Source organism: Mastigoproctus giganteus, chromosome 3 (assembly GCF_048544385.1).
Source record: "Mastigoproctus giganteus isolate SK-2022 chromosome 3, ASM4854438v1, whole genome shotgun sequence".
Classification (NCBI taxonomy): Eukaryota; Metazoa; Arthropoda; class Arachnida; order Uropygi; family Thelyphonidae; genus Mastigoproctus; species Mastigoproctus giganteus.
This window is the reverse complement of record NC_143577.1, coordinates 202,077,882-202,100,147: the sequence shown is the minus strand read 5'-3', so window position 1 is coordinate 202,100,147 and position 22,266 is coordinate 202,077,882. Positions and strand designations below refer to the sequence as shown.

The following is a 22,266-nucleotide window of genomic DNA, read 5'->3' as shown; positions in this document are numbered from 1 at the left end:
ACGGTAAACTTGATGAAATTGGATAGAGAGTTGAGGTATTCTAGTAGTACCGTTTCAGAACCACGTGGTATTATGGTAAAAATATCGTCGACATATCTACACCACGTTGTAATAGGTGTAGGTGGGTTCTGGTGTATCTGCTTCTCCAGATCTTCCATGGCGATGTTAGCTACTACGGAACTGACAGGGGCACCCATAGCAGTGCCATGTACTTGTTTGTAGAGTGAGTCTTCAAAGGTGAAGATGCTGCTAGAGAGGCATAGGTTGAGGGCGGTACAGATGTCATCAGTGGATAGTGACGTCCTGGATTGGAGGCTTAAGTCGCTCTCAAGGAGCCTTCTGGCGCAGTGCACGGCCTGTTGGACGGGAATCGAGGTGAATAAAGAAACCACGTCAAATGATGCCATGACAGAGTTATCAGGGATTGAAATGTCCTTAATGGTGTTAATGAATTCACTGCTGTTTTTAACGGTGTGAGATGTATTACCTATAAGAGGCGAGAGGAGGCTCGCGATGTGTTTGGACAGTTCATACGTTGGGGCACTGCAGCAAGACACTATAGGTCTGAGAGGAATACCCGGTTTATGGATCTTTGGTAATCCGTAGAATTGTGGTAGTTGGCAGCCAGTAGCACGCAGAAGATGGTGAGTCGCGGTCGGGATCTTCTTATCTTTAAGCCATGCGTGGACAAGTTTATTAACATTTGCTTCCAGACGTTTCAAGACTTTAACGGGAGGATCAGGTAGAGGTTCATATATGAACCTCTACCTGATCCTCCCGTTAAAGTCTTGAAACGTCTGGAAGCAAATGTTAATAAACTTGTCCACGCATGGCTTAAAGATAAGAAGATCCCGACCGCGACTCACCATCTTCTGCGTGCTACTGGCTGCCAACTACCACAATTCTACGGATTACCAAAGATCCATAAACCGGGTATTCCTCTCAGACCTATAGTGTCTTGCTGCAGTGCCCCAACGTATGAACTGTCCAAACACATCGCGAGCCTCCTCTCGCCTCTTATAGGTAATACATCTCACACCGTTAAAAACAGCAGTGAATTCATTAACACCATTAAGGACATTTCAATCCCTGATAACTCTGTCATGGCATCATTTGACGTGGTTTCTTTATTCACCTCGATTCCCGTCCAACAGGCCGTGCACTGCGCCAGAAGGCTCCTTGAGAGCGACTTAAGCCTCCAATCCAGGACGTCACTATCCACTGATGACATCTGTACCGCCCTCAACCTATGCCTCTCTAGCAGCATCTTCACCTTTGAAGACTCACTCTACAAACAAGTACATGGCACTGCTATGGGTGCCCCTGTCAGTTCCGTAGTAGCTAACATCGCCATGGAAGATCTGGAGAAGCAGATACACCAGAACCCACCTACACCTATTACAACGTGGTGTAGATATGTCGACGATATTTTTACCATAATACCACGTGGTTCTGAAACGGTACTACTAGAATACCTCAACTCTCTATCCAATTTCATCAAGTTTACCGTAGAATCAGAGGTGGACGGTTCGCTCCCGTTTCTGGACGTGCTAGTGCATCGCGTAGGCCCACATCTAGAGACCTCAGTATACCGCAAACCCATGTGGTGCGGTCAATTCACCAACTACGGGTCCGGCCACGCTCCAAGCCATCTCAATAGCACTGCCCGCACCCTGTTCTCCAGGGCCTGGAGCCATTCCAGCACCGACACAATTAGACGTAACGAGATCTCCCGTGTGAAGGCGGACTTAACCAGATGCGGTTATCCATCCCATGTACTAAACAGATGCTTGTTACAGGCACAAGAACTTACTTCCAACCCAAGACCTCCGAAGCAAGTCGGCATATCATCCGCCTACATTCCGTACTATCCAGGAGTGTCAGGACGTATCTCGAAGATCCTGAGAAGTTACAACATAAAATGTGTACAATTACCAGGTAGGAACCTGCGTTCACTTGTCTCCAGTGTGAAGACCCCTGTCACACCTGTCTTACGCAGCAATGTAGTGTACCGTATCACCTGTAGGGCCTGTAACAGTTGCTACGTAGGTGAGACATCGAGACGTCTCCAGGATCGCCTCACGGAACACGACAGAGCAATCCGGCTTGCCGAAACTGACCAGTCCGCGCTTGCAGAACATTTTTGGGCTACCAACCACGATCTTGACCCCAAGCGCGACTTTGAGATAGTGGACCACGCGCGACACTTTCGCCACCGCCTATGGCTAGAGTCACTAAACATAATGAACAACCCTAAGGCATTAAATCGCCAGAAAGGCATGCGTATACATCCAATCCTGGAGACAACCGTTTTATTGATGGATGATCACTGGCGCAAGGCAGCACACGTCCGTGCTACAACAATGACGAATGAGTAACGTGCCACACTTTGCTTGTAATGTATTCAAAAATTCTGTCAGTTGAGAAAGGGACACGAGTTCCGAAAGCTTCTGGAAATATTTTATTTTATTTTATTTTACTGGGTATACTTTAAATAAATATCTGTTAAACTATGGACCCCAGTACTCCAGGCCCATTTGTCACTTTCACTTTTGTAAGTTTCATTTTTTAGGAAATACACATTGATCCAGAGACCAAAAGTACAAATCATTAATGGATGCTAGCTAGGTAATGCTCATCTTCAGTTTGCAACTTGCACTATAGTTTTTATTGAAAGAAGTTAGTAGTAGGCTAGTACCATGGATGGATTAAGGGTAGATGGTTAAATTTCCCTTGAGATTGTGTATGGGTCAGAATTGGAGTCCAAGTCCCCTACATGGTAAAGTGTTCTGGCCCAGTGAGGCATTTTCACTAGCAACCATGATACTTAGTTTAAATTTTTAACTTCAATAGAGATTTTGTAAGTCATTAGTTAGTATCGGTAAGGGTATCCAATCCATGTGTTTTACAAGTTTTGCAGCTCCGCCAAATGCAAAGTTTTTAGCTATATTTAGCCCCTTTATTGACTTAATTGTTATATTAAATTATTTTCTATAAGTAGCTTATAGACCTAGTCAAGATCCTTGATTTATTCTGAATTTAGATATCAAGATTTTGGAAGTTAATTAATACTTAGTGTCCATAGATTTACCATTCGTAGCTTGCCGCCATTGTTATACAATATAACGTTATATCACTTACTAGATAGTGTTAGCTTAGTATAGTATATAGTATAACTGATTAATCAGTAAAATTTATTAATCTTGTTAAACTTCATTATCAATTAAACTGTACTTTTTTAACTAAATAATGACTTAGATTTTACAAACATAACATTATTAATTAATACATAACTTGATACGAAAGTTATATAACGAAACTCGGAGATAATACTCAATCCTGAAAAAAAAAAAAAAAAAACATATTATATGTATAGTGTTATAACTGCATTGGGATATAAGTTTAGGGTTATAATTTTGTGCTAATATTAAATTTTATTGAAATTAAATCTAAATCATTACTCAGACCAGAGCAGCAAAGCAAAAGGCTCAAGCTAATGGGAGTGCTGTGGCTTAGGGGAGAACTGAGGGAGGCAGTTGCCCTCTGAATCACGGCCTTTTAAAATACACTGCTTGCTTGATGTTTGTGGAGCAATTAGGTACGGGACATGATATTGCCAAGGAGAATATCTTTGTGTGTGCACCATTATAGGCCTATATGAGAGCTTGAAGGACAGGGTGGATCCCCTCGAAGGATCTAAATTGAGGGACTCATCAAGCTCTCAGCTGTCCACATCAATGCCAGAGCTTGCACTTGAACATCATGCAACACAGTGGCAAACCCCAAGGCAGAATGCGCTGGTCCCACAGGAAGTAGTAGTTGTCAGTGACTCTATTGTCAGGGAAATGGGGAACATACTGTGTAAAAAGGATAGGTGCAGCAGAACCAGGGTATGTCTGCCAGGGGCAAAGGTTGATGACGTTGTGCAGATATCATCTTATTAGTGCACAAAAGGTGATATAGTTGTACATCTTGACACTAATGATATTAAGAGTAGGAGACTGGCAGAATTACTTAGCAAGTACAGGTCACTGTTGAAAAAAAGCCGTGAATTAGGGTTGAATTTGAAAGTGTCTGCAATTCTGCCCAGACACGATAGGAGGGAGTATATGATGAGAGCCTTGTCGATCAATTCGGCCCCGGAGGGATTGTGCAAGGCTCAAGGGGTAGAATTTTTTTCAGCCTGGACTGTACTTGTTAACAGGAGAGACTGCTTCTACGGGGATGGGATACACTTAAATAGAAAGGGTGCAAGAATATTTGCTGATGCTATCGAGCCAGTGTTAGGTGGGTCGGAAAACTGCTAGATTCGTGGATACACGGACTAATAGATTAACAGTAGCTGCTTGCAGAGGTGAAAGTGATTCTTGCACTGCTTCTATTGGAATGAGCAGCAGCCTGGAAAACAAGATGCAGGATATTTCAGAGACTGCTGGGAGTCATTGCAGTACAAGTAAACACACGGGTTGTGTTAGGGTAGCTAAGAAAAAGAACAGGTGCATGTATACTTGCGTGTACATCAATGCTAGGAGTTTGGTAAATAAATTTGATGAATTTGAGGTGTTGGACAAAACATCAAAGGTCTAATATTGTTGGGATATCAGAGACATGGTGTCACACAGATATAAGAAATGCAGAACTGGAATTTGGGGAGAACAATATGTACAGAAGGATAGCCAGGATAGGAAAGCAGGAGGGGTTATGCTAGTAGGTAAGAAACACATAAAATCCAAGGAAGTACAGCCAGTCAGCATTGCTGGACAGTCAGTGTCGAGACAGTTTGGTTTGACATAAGCACTGGGAAATCAAAATTGAGAGTAGGAGTGTGTTATAGGCCTGATGACTCTGATGAGTATAATAAAAAAACTGTACAGGGAAATAGAGTGGGCCAGTAAATCAGAGAGTCTTATAATGGGGGATTTTAATTTCCCAGATATTGACTGGAATTTGTGGGTTGGTCACTCACACACTAGCAAGGCTTTTGTGGATTTATTGGATGATTATTTTCTACATCAGCATGTTCGGGAGGCAACTAGAGGGAGTAATACTCTTGATCTGATTATCAGTAGTGATTCTTCATGCATTGAGAATCTGCAGATATAGGAACCACTAGGTGGCAGTGATCACAGAGTTCTGAAGTCGGATTTACTCAAAGAGGTAACTACCATCAAAGGTAAAGGGAAGGGTTTTTGCTTTCATAAAGGCGACTACTGAGGTCTGAGACAGTATTTAAATTCTATACGGTTGGGCCAACTGATGATGTTACCAACAGCAAATTCAAAATCGGAAGCATTCAAAGAATTAATCCTGGAAGCTACTTACTTGGCTTTATATACCAACTAAGAAATATTGTTCAAGGTTTAGGCCTAAATGGATGTCAGATGAACTATTACGACATGTGGCAGAGAAGAAATGCATGGGATACATATAAATTAATGGGTGACATGAAAGCCTAGGATAGATATAAGCTGGTCTGTAACCAAGTCACAAAGGTTAGGCAAGCAAAGGATGCAAAGAAAAACAGCAAAGAGTTCTTTACTTATGTAAACTCTAGAAGGAAGGGGATGAATCAGATTGGTCCACTTGATATCGATGGTTCAACTGTTGATGATCCTGCTCAGGTAGCTAACAAACTAAACGAATATTTTGCATCTACATTCACACATGAGGAGTTATTCGGGGAGGGGAATGCTAGAGGTGTATTCAACTCTGGCAGTAAGCTAGATAATCTTGTAATAACTGAGAGAAAGTGGAGGAGAAATTGTTGTAGATAAACACAAAAAAGGCACCTGTTGTGGATGGGATCTATCCAATTATATTAAAGGAGGCTGCAAAGGAAGTAAGCAAACCCTTAGCCATAATTATGAGAGTTTCCTTGGACTCAAGAAAGGTACCCATAGATTGGAGATTTACAAATGTGACCCCAATTCACAAAGGAGGATCAAAGGCTGACACAAGCAATTATAGACCTGTGAGTTTAACTTCTGTTCCAGGAAAATTAATGGAGGCACTGGTTAAAGAAGCATTGCAGGATCATCTAGACAAGACTTCAGTTATAGTTTGGACACAGCATGGTTTTGTTAAGGGGGAAGCCTTGCCTGACCAATTTGATTGGATACTATGATGCAGTCACAAAAGAACTGGATGCAGGGAATAACTTTGATATTATATACTTGGATCTTAGAAAGGCTTTTGATACTGTTTCACATGGAAGACTGCTGCACAAATTGGAGCAGTGTGGCATTTGGAGGCAAATTGCTGCTATGGATAAAGGGGTGGTTGAGGGGGAGAAGACAGAGAGTGTAATCAATGGACACTGCTCATCATGGACTAATGTTATTAGTGGAGTCCCTCGGGGTTCAGTGTTGGGTCCATTTTTGTTTTCTCTATTTATAAATGATATTGATGATGGTATATCGGGCTTAATGCCCAAGTTTGCAGACGATACAAAGGTTGGCAGGGTTGTTAAGGACACTACTGATGCTATGCTGCTGCGCTGCAACAGGATCTGGAAAGGTTGAGCAGATGGGCTGAGAGGTGGCAAATGAAGTTTAACATTCACAAATGTAAAGTACTACATATGGGAAACAGCAACCCCAGAGGAACGTATCAACTCTGTGGTACTACAATGACAGTAGTAGAGAATGAAAAGGACCTGGGGGTAATTGTGCAGGCAGATATGAAGTTCTCTGAGCAATGCAGACAGGTGCAAGAGTAGCTCATGGTGTCTTATCAATGATATACAGGAATTTTTCTAGCAGGGATAAGGAGGTGAATATTCCCTTGTATAAGGCAATGGTCAGGCCACACCTTGAGTACTGTATACAGGTCTGGAGGCCTCATTTAAAGAAGGATGTAGAGTTGCTGGAATGAGTACAGAGAAGGGCAACAGGATTTTTTTTTTTTTTTTTATGTAAACCTCAAACAGGAAAGGTATTAGAACCTATAGTACTTAGTACCGTGCTTGGGTTGGAGTTGAGAAGACGAAAGAAGATATTTGTTGACATTGGACTTGAACTTCTGTAGACTGTAATTTTCAGGAAATACATGTGAAGGAAGGTTGTTCCAGAAAATGGCTGTTGAATGAATAAATGAGGAAGATGAAAAGTTGGTTCTGTGAGTTTGAAGTTGGACAGTAAATGGATGTTGCCTAGTGGCGGCACATGTTCGGACTGTTTTGAAAGAGAGAGTGGGAATTATAGAAGCCAATTCAGAAGAATAGTGCCCATGGAAGTATCTGTAGAAGAGGCATGCAGCAGAAACAGTATGTCTATGAGACAGGGAGTGGAGAGACTCTGTTAGTGATGAATCATTAATTAACCTAACTGCCCTCTTCTGAATGGAATCGAGCAGCCTGAGAGAGAGGTTTTGGGGGCACCACCCCAGTTGTGGGAACAATATTCCATTGCAGGGCGGATTTTCGATTTATACAGAGTAAGCAGCTGTTTGGAACAAAAGTAAGGCCAAGAGCGAAAGAGAAAACTTAGTTTTTTAGATGCAGAAGAAGCAATATTTGTAATGTGCTTGTGCCAAGAGAGATTAGAAGTCAGGGTAAACCCGAAAAGAGATAGGCGCCTTCGTAGCCAGGTGGAAAGGAGCAGCAGTGCGTAGCACAGGCTTCTTGATTAGACCGGGGTTCAAGCCCGTCACCACCAATATGGAGGATGTCGGAAGGTCAGGGAATGACCACCGCATATCCTGGAGCAATATGTGGTCTTGATTGCTAATGCTCCTAAAAACCAAATAACAAACAAACCAAAAGAGATATCATTTTGCCTAGAAATCGGAGAGTCACTAAAAATAAGCATAGCAGCAGAAGAATCCTTTTTGCGAGATATAAGACAAGACTGAGCTTTAGAAGGGTTGAAATCAACTAAGTTGTCTTTGCCCCACTGGAGAATTACCTGAAGATCAGCATTTAAGGAATTGGTAGCAGATTTTCGAGAAGTTGAAGCTGATTGAGCAGGACAAGGTTTCTCAAAATGGAAAGTGGAATGCAATTAGCTATCATCATCAAAGCTGTGGATAGGATTTCCAGTCAATGGAAGAAGGTCGTTAATATACAAGAGGAAAAGAGTGGGGGAAAGAACTGAACCTTGGGGGACACCGGCATTAGCGGAGAAGTTAGAAGACAGAGAGCCATCTACCGTCACCCTCAGTGAGCGATCAGAGGGAAAACTGGATAACCAATTACAAAACACAGTTGGAAAACCATAGTTAGAAGCTTGTTTACAAGACCTCTATGCCAAACACGATCGAAAGCCTTCGAGATGTCAAGAGCAACTACTTGTGTTTCACCGAAACTTTCCATTGAATTAGTCCATAAATGGGTAACATAAGCCAGAATATCACCAGTGGATCGACACTGATGGAATCCATACTGGCGATCGTTGATCGGATGGAAGGTTTCTACGTAGTTTAAGAGTTGGCGGTTAATTGATTTCTCCATTACTTTACAAAGTAATGGAGAAATTGCAATTACTTCTACTCTTTAGAAAGAGTAGAAGTAATTGCAATGTAACGATAATTGGATGGGAGAGATTTGTCACCCTTTTTAGCAACTGGCTGGATATGAGCAAATTTCCAAGCAGAAGGAAAAACACCTTTGGAATAAGAAAGTGAAAAAAGGTGGCAAAGAATAGGAGTAAGTTCAGGAGCACAGGTTTTGAGAACAAGTGGAGAAATACCATTGGGATTTGGAGCTTTCTTAGCATCAAGATTCGTCAAGATCCTTCTGACATCCTTTTGAGGGAAGACCATAGGAGGCATTGAATGGATGGAAGAGATAAGGAAGGGTTGACCGGAACTTAGCTCTAGAGACTAAACACAGGTTCTACCACTTCAAGCTTCCAATAAGCAAAGTGGTGGTATTGCACCGGTTGATGAGAGTCATCTACCACCTAGTACTGCCTGGTAACATAGAGAGGCGGCATTCCTCCGGCACCACACCTCGACCCCTGCTTATGTTGGTTCACACCTGGGTGGTCACCCACCATACTTGTGCATGGAGGTTATACCCAGGATTACTAACAGTCCCATCATCATGAAGGTGCAAGCAGAGGATTTGGCTGTCACAGACCGTCCGGACTTCGCCGAAATTGGGTCCTTGACTTGAGTGTCACCCGAATATCAGTTCCATCAGCGTTTTAGACTTTCAGGTAGCAAGTACAGCGTGTCTGGCATATCTGAGACAATGTCTGTGACAACCTTAAGGACAGAGTGAATGGAACCTTAAGTGAACGGAACAAAGGGTTGCTCTTACGAAGAAAGGCTTAAGTTTTGCAAATTACAGTGTCTGGAGACTAGGCACCGGCAAGGTGATCTGATAGAGGTGTATAAAGCCTTGAATGGTTTGAGCATGCTCAATGCTGATGGGATTCTGCCTCTTGCTCAGAATAATCACCTGAGAGGGCATAAATTCAGATTGAGGAAAGACAGATGTAGGATAGACGTGCGGAAATTTGCCTTTAGCCAGCGGGTGGTTGGTTGGTGGAACAGACTTCCATCCCTTGTAGTGGAGGTTGATAGCCTAAATAAGTTTAAAGCTCAGCTGGACAGGTATTTTGAACGAACAGAGGGGTGAAGAGGAAGTGGGGTTTTTTTTTTTTTTTTTTGGCTGATGCTGCATAAGCTTGCTTTCTTGCATCAAATGCTTCTACTAATGCTAATGCTAAAGGTTTGGTGTTGAACCCATTTTCGTTTTATATATTTATCAATGATATTGATGAATGTATATCGGGCTTAATGTTGAAGTTTGCAGGTGACGCAAAGGTTAGCAGGGTTGTTAACGACAGTAATGACAGTATGCTACCAACAGGATTTAGAAAAGTTGGGCAGATCAGGTGAGAAGTGGCAACTGAATTTTAACATTGACATATGCAGTACTGCATATGGGTAGCATTAACCACAGAGAAATGTATGTACTGTGTGGTTCTGCACTCAGGGTAGTTGAGAATGAAAAAGACCTGGAGGTAATTGTGCAGTCAGATATGAAGTCCTGTGAGCAGTGCAGACAGGCTGTCAGGACAGCTCATGGAGTCTTTTCAATGATATACAGGAATTTTTCCAACAAGGATAAGTATTTGATTATCCCCTTGTATAAGGCAATGATCAGGCCATACCTTGAGTGCTGCATACAGGTCTGGGGGCCTCATTTTAGAAATGATGTAGAGCTGCTGGAATGAGTACAGAGAAAGGCAATGAGATTGGTTAGGGATAACAAAGGGTTGCTCTTACCAAGAACGGCTTAAGTTCTGCAGATTGCAGCATCTGAATTCTTGGGCAACTGCGAGATGATCTGATTGAGGTGTATAAGGCCTTGAATGGTTTGAGCAAGTTCAGTGCCAGTGGGATTCTTCCTCTTGCTCAGATTACCAACCTAAGGGGGCATAAATTCAAATTTAAGAAAAACGGTTGTGGAATAGATATGCGGAAATTTGCCTTTAGCCAGTGAGTGGTTGAATGCTGGAACAAGCTTCCATTGGTCGCCGTCCAAGTTGATAGCTTAAATGCTAACATGTTACAAATGCAACCCTGTTCTGCTATGTGAATTAAGACCATTGCATTATCTGTGCAATTTAAATCCTGCTGACTACAGAAAGTTGAAAGTATAAGATAGTCCTACAAATATCCTATAATTTCTCTGAGGATAAGTAAACCTTGTAACTCGCAAACTGCCCTTGCAAATTACAGTTATGCAGGTGGTTATGAAGCATGTGTATGAGCTGATGACCAGTTTGACATCATTTTAGAACAGCTAAGAGCATAGAGAGAGAGAATGTATGCTTCATTTAACTTGTGGTTAGTCTCTTACATAAACAATGACTTACTAGCATGTGGAAATTGTGGATTGCATGTGCCAATCATTCACTTGACTTTCCACTCTATACGGATGATGTCGAAGATAATGCTTGGCAGCTGACCACGAGCCAACCTTTTGTTTTTCTTCCTTCTGTAGTTATAATGGTAGCAAAAACCAAAAAATGGTGATCTTTGTTATTATATGTGAGAAATTGATTGAATTAAGGAAATCAAAATGTCATGTTGATTGATAAAGATTGGACATAATCTCTATAATTATTGCTTAAGAATAGTTAATTTTTTTCTTATTCTCCAGTGCAAAAGTATTTTTTGTTGGAAGCATGTCCATTGATATTCTCTCTGACATTATTGACATTAATATCAATGTTGCATAAAATTGACATTATACTACATGACAACATTTGCCATGACTTGTGGTAAATGTTTATTGCATTTGTTCACATTTAACAAATTAAACTTTTAACCATTGATACTATCTTTTAGTCATTATGAATTTATAGATGTAAGCAAGTTCAGTTGTAGCATATTTACTGAAACCTGCTTCTCCAAATTTCCCACTCATTACATTATACAGTGGCAGACAAAAAACTACATCACCTTAAAAAAAAGTAACATTTGTAGTGAAATGTATAAGATATTGTTTGATTACAGTCATTTTGTTTGTCGCAAAGCAAAGGTATTGCTTCAGCCATTTCTATAAATACGGCGTTGAAAAGGTATACACGCTTATTAGTATCCTGTTTTGCAGAGGTGTAAGCATGGCTCCATATGTTCAGTTAACACCAAGAGAAAAAAAGTGTAGCTATTGCTCTGTCCCAGGAAGGGCTTTCTATGCATGCTATCACTGATAAAATAGGCTGCCACCAGTCAACAGTATCCTGGGTGCTGAAATTAAAGCACAAAACCGGTGATGTGAAGAGAAGACCTGGGTCAGGCCGTAAGAGAGTGACTATGACTTCCCGAAATCAATATTTGAAACGGCTATGTTTTTGTAGTTGCCATGCTAGTGCTCCTGATCTAAAACTGGACTTTCAGATGGCCTCTGGTGTTGAAACAAGTGTATGAACTATCCAAAGACGGTGCTTTCGGAATGTGGTCTGCATGTCTATCCGCCCAAGAAGAAGCCTTTGTTGACCCAACAAATGAGAAAGAAGTGACTTGTTTAGGCTAAAACACGTTTCATGAACAAAAGAGCAATGGGACACCATCTTTTCTGATGAATTGAAATTCAACCTGCATGGCTGGAATGTGATATGTCAGAAGACGAAAATCGGAGGCATACCATCCTGACTGCATAATAACACTGACTGTAAAGTTCCCCACCAGTCAGATGGTCTGGGGCTGCATAACAAGTAAAGGGGTGGTGTGAATTCTGTTTATTAACAGAACAGTGAATACAGAACCACTGCTATCTTGGAGGAGTGCCTGACACCCATTATTAGGGATCACCACACAGAAGTCCAAAATTGCATTTTTCAACAGGACTTGCCACACAGCAGAATTGGTAAGTTTTATGCTATTTAATGATGAGTTTGTCTCCTTGTCTCACAAGACTTAAAACATACTTGTACCAATGTTTTCCTTTTTTTTCTCCCTTAAGGTGCGGTCATACCTCAGAAATGCTGGCATTACAGTGTTGAACTGGCCTGGCAACAGTCGAGATTTGAACCCTATTGAAAATTGCTGGTACATAATGTCGTCTAAAATTGCTCAGAAGAAGCCAACAAGTAAGGTTCAGCTGCAGGAGAGCATTGTAAGGGTGTGGTACCACAAAATTGGGCAAGCAACCATATATCCAGAAATTGATTAATTCTATGCCAGATCGTTGCAAGGCTATAAATTGAAGCTCGAGGAGGAACAACAAAATATTGAGGACTTATTTTGCAGATTTATAGTACATAATGCTATTATGTTAACTCAGTTGTTTTCAACCTTTTTTAATAACGGCACCCCTAAGTAATTTATTTTGTATTGCGGCACCCCTACTAAATTTTTTGCCTGTTAATCCGATTTTCTCTCTGTATGTATATATATATTCTCTCTCTGTATATATATATATATATATATATATATATATATAAAATATTAAAAAATATATATGTTATATGATAGTTATTACAATAATATAATTATAAAAATTACATTTCATAATACAAATTATATATACATGTGTATATATATATATATATAAATATAATTATGAATAATAAAATTAAAATTAAGTAGAGAAAATGGATTTGAATTTGAATAGCGATAAAATGAATTATCGATATGAATTATGGATCAGGGACACTGCAAGAGCAAAGGTACCCTACAACCATAATGTATATATAAAATTATTTTTAAAGTTATGTGTAGAATGTAGTAGGTATAAATCTATAATATAACTAATGCTAATAATGAAAATACAGTGTATCCTGGGAGCGATATATGTTGATTAAAGGGGGAAGAACGGAAAAGAAAAATGTAACGTTATAAACAAAGTGCGAATTTTGAAAAAATGTAAATTTTGAAAAGAACAACCAAGGTAGAAATAGCAGATTTTTGAAAAGAACGACCAAGGTAGAAATAGCATTGCAGTATCTTTCATAATTTCTGTGTCTTCTTCAGAGGTCATCCACCCAAATTATGAAAAAGAACAGCCATACTCTTACTTCTGTTTCTGACATGTTCTGTATGTCAAAAAACACGTGTACGAAGACACGTGGTAAAAACTAAAATAATTTAGAATATAAATTTTGAATAAATAAATAAAATACAAGTTAAGCAAAAATATTATGCCAAAAGTATAACATGCAGAACATGGATGACCTTTCTTTTGGCATAATATTTTTGCTTAACTTGTATTTATATTCTAAATTATTTTAGTTTTTACCACGTGTCTTCGTACACGTGTTTTTTGACATACAGAACATGTCAGAAACAGAAGTAAGAGTATTGCTGTTCTTTTTCATAATTTGGGTGGATGACCTCTGAAGAAGACACAGAAATTATGAAAGATACTGCAATGCTATTTCTACCTTGTTCGTTCTTTTCAAAATTTACATTTTTTCAAAATTCGCACTTTGTTTATAACGTTACATTTTTCTTTTCCGTTCTTTCCCCTTTAATCAACATATATCGCTCCCAGGATACACGGTATTTTCATTATTAGCATTAGTTATATTATAGATTTATATCTACTACATTCTACACATAACTTTAAAAATAATTTTATATATATATATATATATATATATATATATATATAAGCTAAATTAAAACAGAATAAAATATGCCAGTAGCAAATTTGGCAAATTTTCCTATTATTTTTCTTATTTTAATATATAATTTTTATTTCTCTATTTAATTTTTGGATTAATTTGATCATTATATATATATATATATAATACACTTTAAAATCAAGACACCCTTGGGGACTGAGGTGAAATTTTACAATTTTCTGCATTTTAGACATAGTGGCGGACAAAAAAAAAACTGCATCTCTTGTGAATAATTTTGTAAATAATGTGTTTTGCACTGCATTGTGGGTTGCAGAAATGTTTGAAATAAATTTGATAGATGGGATATATATATCTGTGAATGAAATCCAATAAAAAGACTCCACCTGTTATACTTAATTGCCATAAATATCTTCCCACAGGGTAAAATGCGTAATTAATGGAAGTATGAGAAATCATGCAAATGACAACCAAACATACATTTTATTCCATTTACGTGTACAAACTGAAATGACAAGTTAACACAGTGGTTTTAAACTGGGATGCTGCAACAACATTCCAGGGATGCCATGTAATTTGGGTTTAAGTTACTTAAACTTTTTTTTTTTTTTTTTTAATTTATATGTTTATTTCATTATAAAAAGGTGTGCAGTACCTTTTTAATTTTGTGGTGATCTATAATTGATGTTTACTGAGTACCTCTATATAAAGAATAAAATTGTATACTGTATAGAGGGTGTCTCAAAAATATTGGTACAAATGTTTAGGGGAGGTAGGTAACATCTAAAGGAATGTGAATCGTATAGGAACCCATAACCGGAAAAGTCACAGGAAAGTAGTAGCAGAGGCACAAGAAGCAGAAATGACACAAGAGAGTAATTAGTGGCAAACATTTATTTGACATAATATTAACAATGGAGTACGAGATGGATGCATTTCATGATGCTACAACAGATGCTCGAAGGTTCCACCATGAAACGCGATGCATGCATGACACCGACGCAGCATGGATTGGGGGACACTGTCGAACACACCTGGAGTTTCTTTGACAGTAGCAGCAGTGCAGGTGGGTCTCGTCACGAGATCCATTTCTACAGGCGATTCATACACAATAGATTTGAGGGCCCCCCCACCAAAAGAAATTAAGGCTCGATAAATCAGGTGAGCGTGGGGGCCAGGCAACGGGTCCACTACGGCCAATCCATCGACGCCCAAAACGCCTGTTCAAATGGTCACGAACACACCTTCCATAATGGGCAGGCACCCCTCTCATGTTTAAACCAAATGTTGCGTCTCACATTTCCTAGAACATCGTCAAGTAACCCTGGTAGAACTTGTTCAAGAAAGATCCGATATTTAGCAGAGTTCATGCGGGATGGTAACAGGTATGGGCCGACTAAGTGGTCACCATACCTGCCGACACATTTATTGTGAAGCGATGTTGTGCTGATTGAATTAGCCATCCCGAGTGAAATAAGCCTCATCCGTGACCAAAACATAGGCTAGAAAAGTCTTGAACACTTTCTTGGAGAAACCACTGCGCAAAAGCCACACGTGCAGGATGATCTTGGGGAAGCAGTAACTGAACCCTTTGGAGATGAAAGGGGTGTAAGGAATCGCTGTGCCAGACACGCTGTACACTGCAACGAGACACTCCTAAGGCAGAGGAAACGGCACGTGTGTTGGTAGTAGGATTGTTCTGGATGGCATTCAACACACTTTCTTTAATGGTGGGAGTTTGCGTCGAATGTGGTCTGCCCACACCACTCCTGTTACCTCTACAGGGTGTCTTAAAAATATTGGTACAAACGTTTATGGGAGGTAGGTAACATCTAAAGGAATGTAAATCGTATAGGAACCCATAACCAGAAACATCACCGTAAGTCGGTAGACAGTGCTGTTCATCAGTTCGCGAGAGAGAGAATTTCTGGTTTACTCATACAAGCAGTAGTCGCCGTATGAAGAGCATGCATCGATATATGAACTGTGAGCTGGCAGACATGCACCTAGTATGTATGGATTAGCAGAGGGCAATGGACGAGCTGCTCAATGAATTTATGGAGAACGCTTCCCAGACAAACATGTACCGGACCACCTTTTGTTTGCGCGTATGCATCAAAATTTGTGCGATTATGGGTCATTTAGAGGTAACAGGAGTAGTGTGGGCAGACCACGTTCGACGCCAACTCCCGCCATTGAAAAAAGTATGTTGAATGCCATCCAGACGTGCCTCTGCCTTAGGAGTGTCTCGTTGCAGTGTACAGCGTGTCTGGCACAACGATTCCTTACACCCCTTTCATCTCCAAAGGGTTCAGTTACTGCTCCACCAAGATCATCCTGCACGTATGGCTTTTGCGCAGTGGTTTCTCCAAGAAAGTGTTCAAGACTTGAATTTTCCAGCCTATGTTTTGTTCACGGATGAGGCTTATTTCACTCGGGCAGGCTTATTCAATTAGCACAATGCTCATGTGTGGGCTCACGACAACCCACACGGTGCCCCCCCCATGAGGCACAACATCACTTCGCAATAAATGTTTGGGCAGTGACTGTTTAGTCGGCCCATACCTGTTACCATCCCGCATGAACTCCGCTAAATATCGGATCTTTCTTGAACAAGTTCTGCCAGGTTTACTTGACACTGTTCCAGCAAATGTGAGAAGCAACATTTGGTTTAAACATGATGGGGCGCTTGCCAATTATGGAAGGTGTGTTTGTGACCATTTGAACAGGCGTTTTGGGTGTCGATGGATTGGCCGTGGTGGACCTGTTGCCTGGCCCCCCCACGCTCACTTGATTTATCGAGCCTTGATTTCTTTCTGTGGGGCCTTCAAATCTATCATGTATGAATCGCCTGTAGAGACAGAAATGGATCTCGTGGCGAGACTCGTCTGCGCTGCTGCTACTGTCAAAGAAACTCCAGGTGTGTTCGACCATGTCCCCCAATCCATGCTGCATCGGTGTCACGCATGCATCGCATCTCATGGTGGAACATTCGAGCATCTGTTGTAACATAATGAAATGTATCCATCTCGTACTCCATTGTTAATATTATGTCAAATAAATGTTTGCCACTAATTACTGTCTTGTCATTTCTGCTTCTTGTGCCTCTGCTACTACTTTCCCGTGACGTTTCTAGTTATGGGTTCCTATGTGATTCACATTCCTTTAGATGTTACCTACCTCCCCTAAATGCTTGTACCAATATTTTTGAGACACCCTGTATATATATATATATTATAAAATGAGTAAAGAAGTATGTGGATTGTTTTTACAGGTCAGCCTAACAGCCTGCCGAAACAACTGAGCTGCAGTTCTCGGAAAATTAAAGATCCTTGTACTCCCCTTTCCATGCTTAGTTACTTTTTCTATGGCACAACTGTCTTGTCTTATATGTTTCCATGTTTAAAGATATTTTACTTTTTTGTTCCATCACAACATTGTTCTATCTAATTGTATATGAGATATGTCAATGACACCAACATATATATAAGGTATATTTCACTGTGGCTTTCTATGCTGTTTCAAGCAAAAATGTACTTTTGTTTAAAGTTTAATAATGATTCACGTTTACATAGTAATGTGTATATTCAAACTTACACATATATTTTGACTAGATGTGATTTGTATATATCAGTAACCATCTCAAAGAAGCCATGTTTTTCTCATTATTTGATGGTTGAAGACCTTAAATAAAATAAACTGAAATGCTCCAATACAGAGGCGTAGCTAGGTTTTCGGCGCCCTTGGCAAATTCGTGACTACGCGCATTTTTTCGATAATTGGTAAAATCATAATAAATAATAAGTACAATCAGACCTCTGTTGAACAAACTTCTTTATAGCGAATTTTTCTATTTAGAGATAAATGTTTTCTTTTTTTCTATTTAGAAATAAATGTTTTCTTTTTACCGAATTTTTTTAGAATTCGCTAAATAGAATTTTATTCTTTACTAAATTTTTTTATTTCTTCGTTTTATGGAAACGAAAATTTTCCGTATGACAGCTGCATTATGAGACTTAACTGGGTACACGTCGTTCGCACCCATGGCCTTCAAGCAAGCAGTAGTGCTGTTATGCTCAAATTAAAAGAAAGATTACCATCTACAACTCAGTGGGACCCGTAAAACCTATCCGTCTACATGTCCCACATACCGAGAAGTTGAGCTGGTCAACTACTTTCTGTGTATCCATAGCCAGTGGGCAGACCAAGGTGTATTAAACATTTGGACATTAGGCTCTGCTCAACCTTCTATTGTAAGCACCCTGTTAGAAATTTAGAAGAGAGTGGTTTTCCTTTATCCCAAAATAAGCAGTCATCTGTTGTTTCGTGGAAGTGAAACAGCACCGTTTCAAAGCTATTGGCCTAACATTGAGCACAACATGAGATATAGAGCAAATGATACCTCCCACACTACTATCGTAGTTTTTTCTTAAGCATTGTCTATAGTGTATCTACACCAATATTATATAAAACTCTTACTCTTAACATATTATGCCTTGTTGCATTTAGTTATTTTAAGTTATTTCACTTCGTACTTTTGTTGCTAACAAATTAATAATTTCATGCTGAATTTGTGGAGATAAATAATTAGTGTGGTGTTTAATATGCGATTCCAGAGCATTTTTCATACCAAAGTCAAATTGGCTGATAAATTTTATCAAGTTTAAAAATACTCCACAATTTTTTTTTCTTCGGTATCGATATTACTAGCATGTCCATGAAATGACAAATTATTTTTAGGCGCCTTCGTAGCCAGGTGGGAAGGAGCAGCAGTGCGTAGCACACGCTTCTTAATTAGACCGGGGTTCGAGCCCGTCACCACCAAATATGGAGGATGCGGAAGGGTCAGGTAATAATCACCGCATATCCCGGAGCTATATGGCCTTAGTTGCTAATGCTCCTAAAAAAAAAAAAAAAAAAAATTATTTTCAGCACAGAACAATATACATTACAATATTATTTTAAATATATAATGAGCTGCAAAATGGAACATTATTTGTGCCAGATACAAATAAGAGGCATGGAAAACAATATATTGCATCTTTGTTTTTGCAATAAAATAACCATTTCCTCTCTTTTTTTTTTTTTTTTTTTTTTTTTCAATACCTTCATTTTCGTATTTCCACGAATTATTGAAACATCGGCCATTAGTAACAGGATACATATATGTATAGACTATATATTGGGGACCGTGTTGCACCATAAGAGATCTGTTTTTGTGGGTATTAAAGTTTCATGTGGTCGGATCATTAAAATTCAGACTTACATGTTAATATTATTGCTGCCATCATTTTCTTCTGCCAACTGTTGTTGGTTATTGTCCACACTTTCTAATTCTTTTAAAATAACTTCAACTGTTTGAGCTTTTTCTTGGACTTCCATTTCAGTGGCATCATTTGTTTTCATCTTCATTTGAATCATGTTTGTTTTCTTTGTCACTTTCAGGTTTGGAGTGGCTTATTGTAAGCTAGTTTTGTAAAATAGCGGAATGTTTTTTCCTAATTTCCTCTTTATGCAGTACTGATGTAATTTTTTTCTTTGGTGGTATGTCTAAAATTAATTTGGCCTTTGTTTTATTTAAATTATAAATCACAATATTCGCGATTACCTGTTTATATAGCAATCACAAAAACACTATAACTTAACTTATTCAGTTTGTACCCAATGCGTGAAATGTGAACTACTGTGCATTCGATCATGCGCTGATAAAGCGATCGCCTGATTGAACCCTTCAGAGTTACATTCATAGCAAATAGAGCTATGATACTATGCAGTATGTATTCAGATGTAAGGATGCATGCAAGCTTGAATCTCCATGTGACAATTAAATTTCACCCTCCCTGTGTTGTCATCTTTATTTGACATCATCAAGAGGATGCCATTTCGTCAGCTTGCCTCGGGTGTCGAAATAGCTTGGCACTGTACTGATGTGGCCTGTCAGTGGCGCCCTTCTCCTGTTAGCACCCTTGGCACCTGCCCCAATGCCAAGGCATTTCTATGCCACTGTTCCAATATAACAGACAAATGAAATATTGCAAAAAGGCTTGGTAGAATTATAGTTACGATATCACGTTACAATGGACTCACCATAGTAAAATACTGTTCACGATACGATGTGTAGTAAGCATCAGTCGTGATCATATTTGTGAATTGAATTTTAATTCTATTAAACAGCGATTCTGATTAGTGAAAATAGGAGGAATATTATCCACAGGCTATAAAAGTAAAGATATATTAAGCACAAATTTACCCTTTATTACCATATCAATTAAAAAATTAAATTATACGTGAAAATCTGAAGAATATACGTGATAATCGGAATAATTAATATGCTGTAATATGTACATACTAACTAGTTGACATTTCGGGGATTAAAATTTAAAACAGTAAAAAGATAAGCAATCAGTAACAAAACACAGCACACACAAATTGCAAGTAACACGATATGTGCAAGTGAGAACGGAGTAACAAGTTACGAAGCTTTAAAAATAGGAATGAAGAGAAGATTCTGAAAATTAATTTTTTTATATGATTGAAGATTTCATGGAAGTGTAAACACATTTCACCATAATAACCCACAGAATTCCAGCTGTCGGTATTATCGCACATTCAATAAGATCGAGTTTACTATCTGTTTATGATATATTGCACTAACAGAAAAGCACAATAAACAGGTGACTGCTAATTGTTTTTATTTTTTTATGGTTGTGACCTCCAGAAATCTGACCAAACCATGTGGTACAGTTGGAGACAATCGTAGGGTAATCTCCAGTGCTGTGGTCTCCTGCCCCGTTTAAACGGCATATTGTCCCAAATAAACAAAGTAAACCCTGACTATTTTCTTGATTTGCCCCAAATAAATGGCTGCCCCGATTAACCGGTGGCCCAAATAACCGGAATCCACTGTACTTGATGAATTAAACCATAGCAGTAGGACACCATTAGACCATTTCTGACATACATGATTGATATATTTTTGAAGAACAACTCTACAAGTTAAAGAACAACAAAAATATTGTCCTATCAGTTGTGTTTTTCTTTCTTCTTCTTCAACATATAAGCTCACAGTGGGTTTGTCTGTATTATTGGCAGTAAAATGAGTATTTATTTATTATATGTATACTTATATATCAGATCAAATGATCTAATACATATATATTTAAAGGCATTTGCCTAAAAGAAAAGAGCTTATTAATCCTGCAACATTTTGTTCTTACTATGTTTTGTAATGTATTTTACATGTTTTGAACTCTGTAGGCGAAATTAATATGGTATGGCCTGGACTAAATAGCCCTATCATCAGGGGAAAAGAAATTGTGCAGAGAGTAGAGCTACCTCCAGATGATGAACGAGAAAAGAAGCTTGTTGCACTGAGAAATGAAATGAGCATCAGACGAACTAGGTTGACGCCTTTAGAAAGGGGATGGTGTGGTACTAGTTATCCTGGTCGTAGCATAGGACCTCCTGATCCTATAGGAGAAGGTTAGTGATAAGTACAAATTAAGGGTGTGTGTGTGTGTGTGTGTGTGTCAATTTAAGATATTATTTTATCATATAAGGTTAAGAGTTTGATAAACATTTTATTATATATCTCTTTATGTTAATAAGCAGTTTAACAGATTTGCTGCCATCTGTATTTGAGAGAGCCTATTCAGTGTGCAATTGAAATGTTCAGAAATAACATTCTGAAATCCTCGGAATTATGAAAATTCATAAATAATAGTTGCATTTGAAGACAAACCTAAAACTAGAATTTATAGCTAAAAGTGAACACTTACTTTTGTACTGAGCTGTAAATCAGCACAAAAGAGATGATTTACAATTTTGAGCTCAGCACAAAATTTTATCAAAAGTTTATTCTATGTACATAAACTAACCTCAGCATAAGCAGAAAAATAAAAATGTGTACCAAGCTATAAACAAAATCAAATCAATGAATCATTGATGCTAATGACACTGGTTGGCATCAATTTCCCCCCGAAATGATTTCAACAGATTCTCATCAGAAATACGTTCAAAAACTCAGATGTGTGCTTAAAAAGTTCTCATCATCCTCAGTTTTCAAATATCATAGGTTAATGACCAAAACTAAGACCTGTAGTTGGTTTAATCATCTTTTCCATCTATTTTATCTATTTATTATTTTTTTTCCCTAGAAAATTCAGAAGATTTCTAGAACATTCAGGAACGTTCTACAACGTTCAAGAATGTTTTGGAACACTCT

General features: G+C 38.9%; 1 protein-coding gene across 2 annotated transcripts in view; it reads left to right on the top strand.

The window, feature by feature from the left end:
• The window catches only part of mRpS5 (mitochondrial ribosomal protein S5), a 144,198-nt gene that overhangs the window by 19,794 nt on the left and 102,138 nt on the right, over nucleotides 1–22,266 (top strand). For both annotated transcript variants that reach the window (XM_090369581.1, XM_090369580.1), the window contains exon 4: nucleotides 21,300–21,524. In XM_090369581.1, the coding sequence (XP_090225707.1) occupies nucleotides 21,300–21,524 (225 nt within the window). The remainder of the gene's footprint in view (nucleotides 1–21,299; nucleotides 21,525–22,266) is intronic.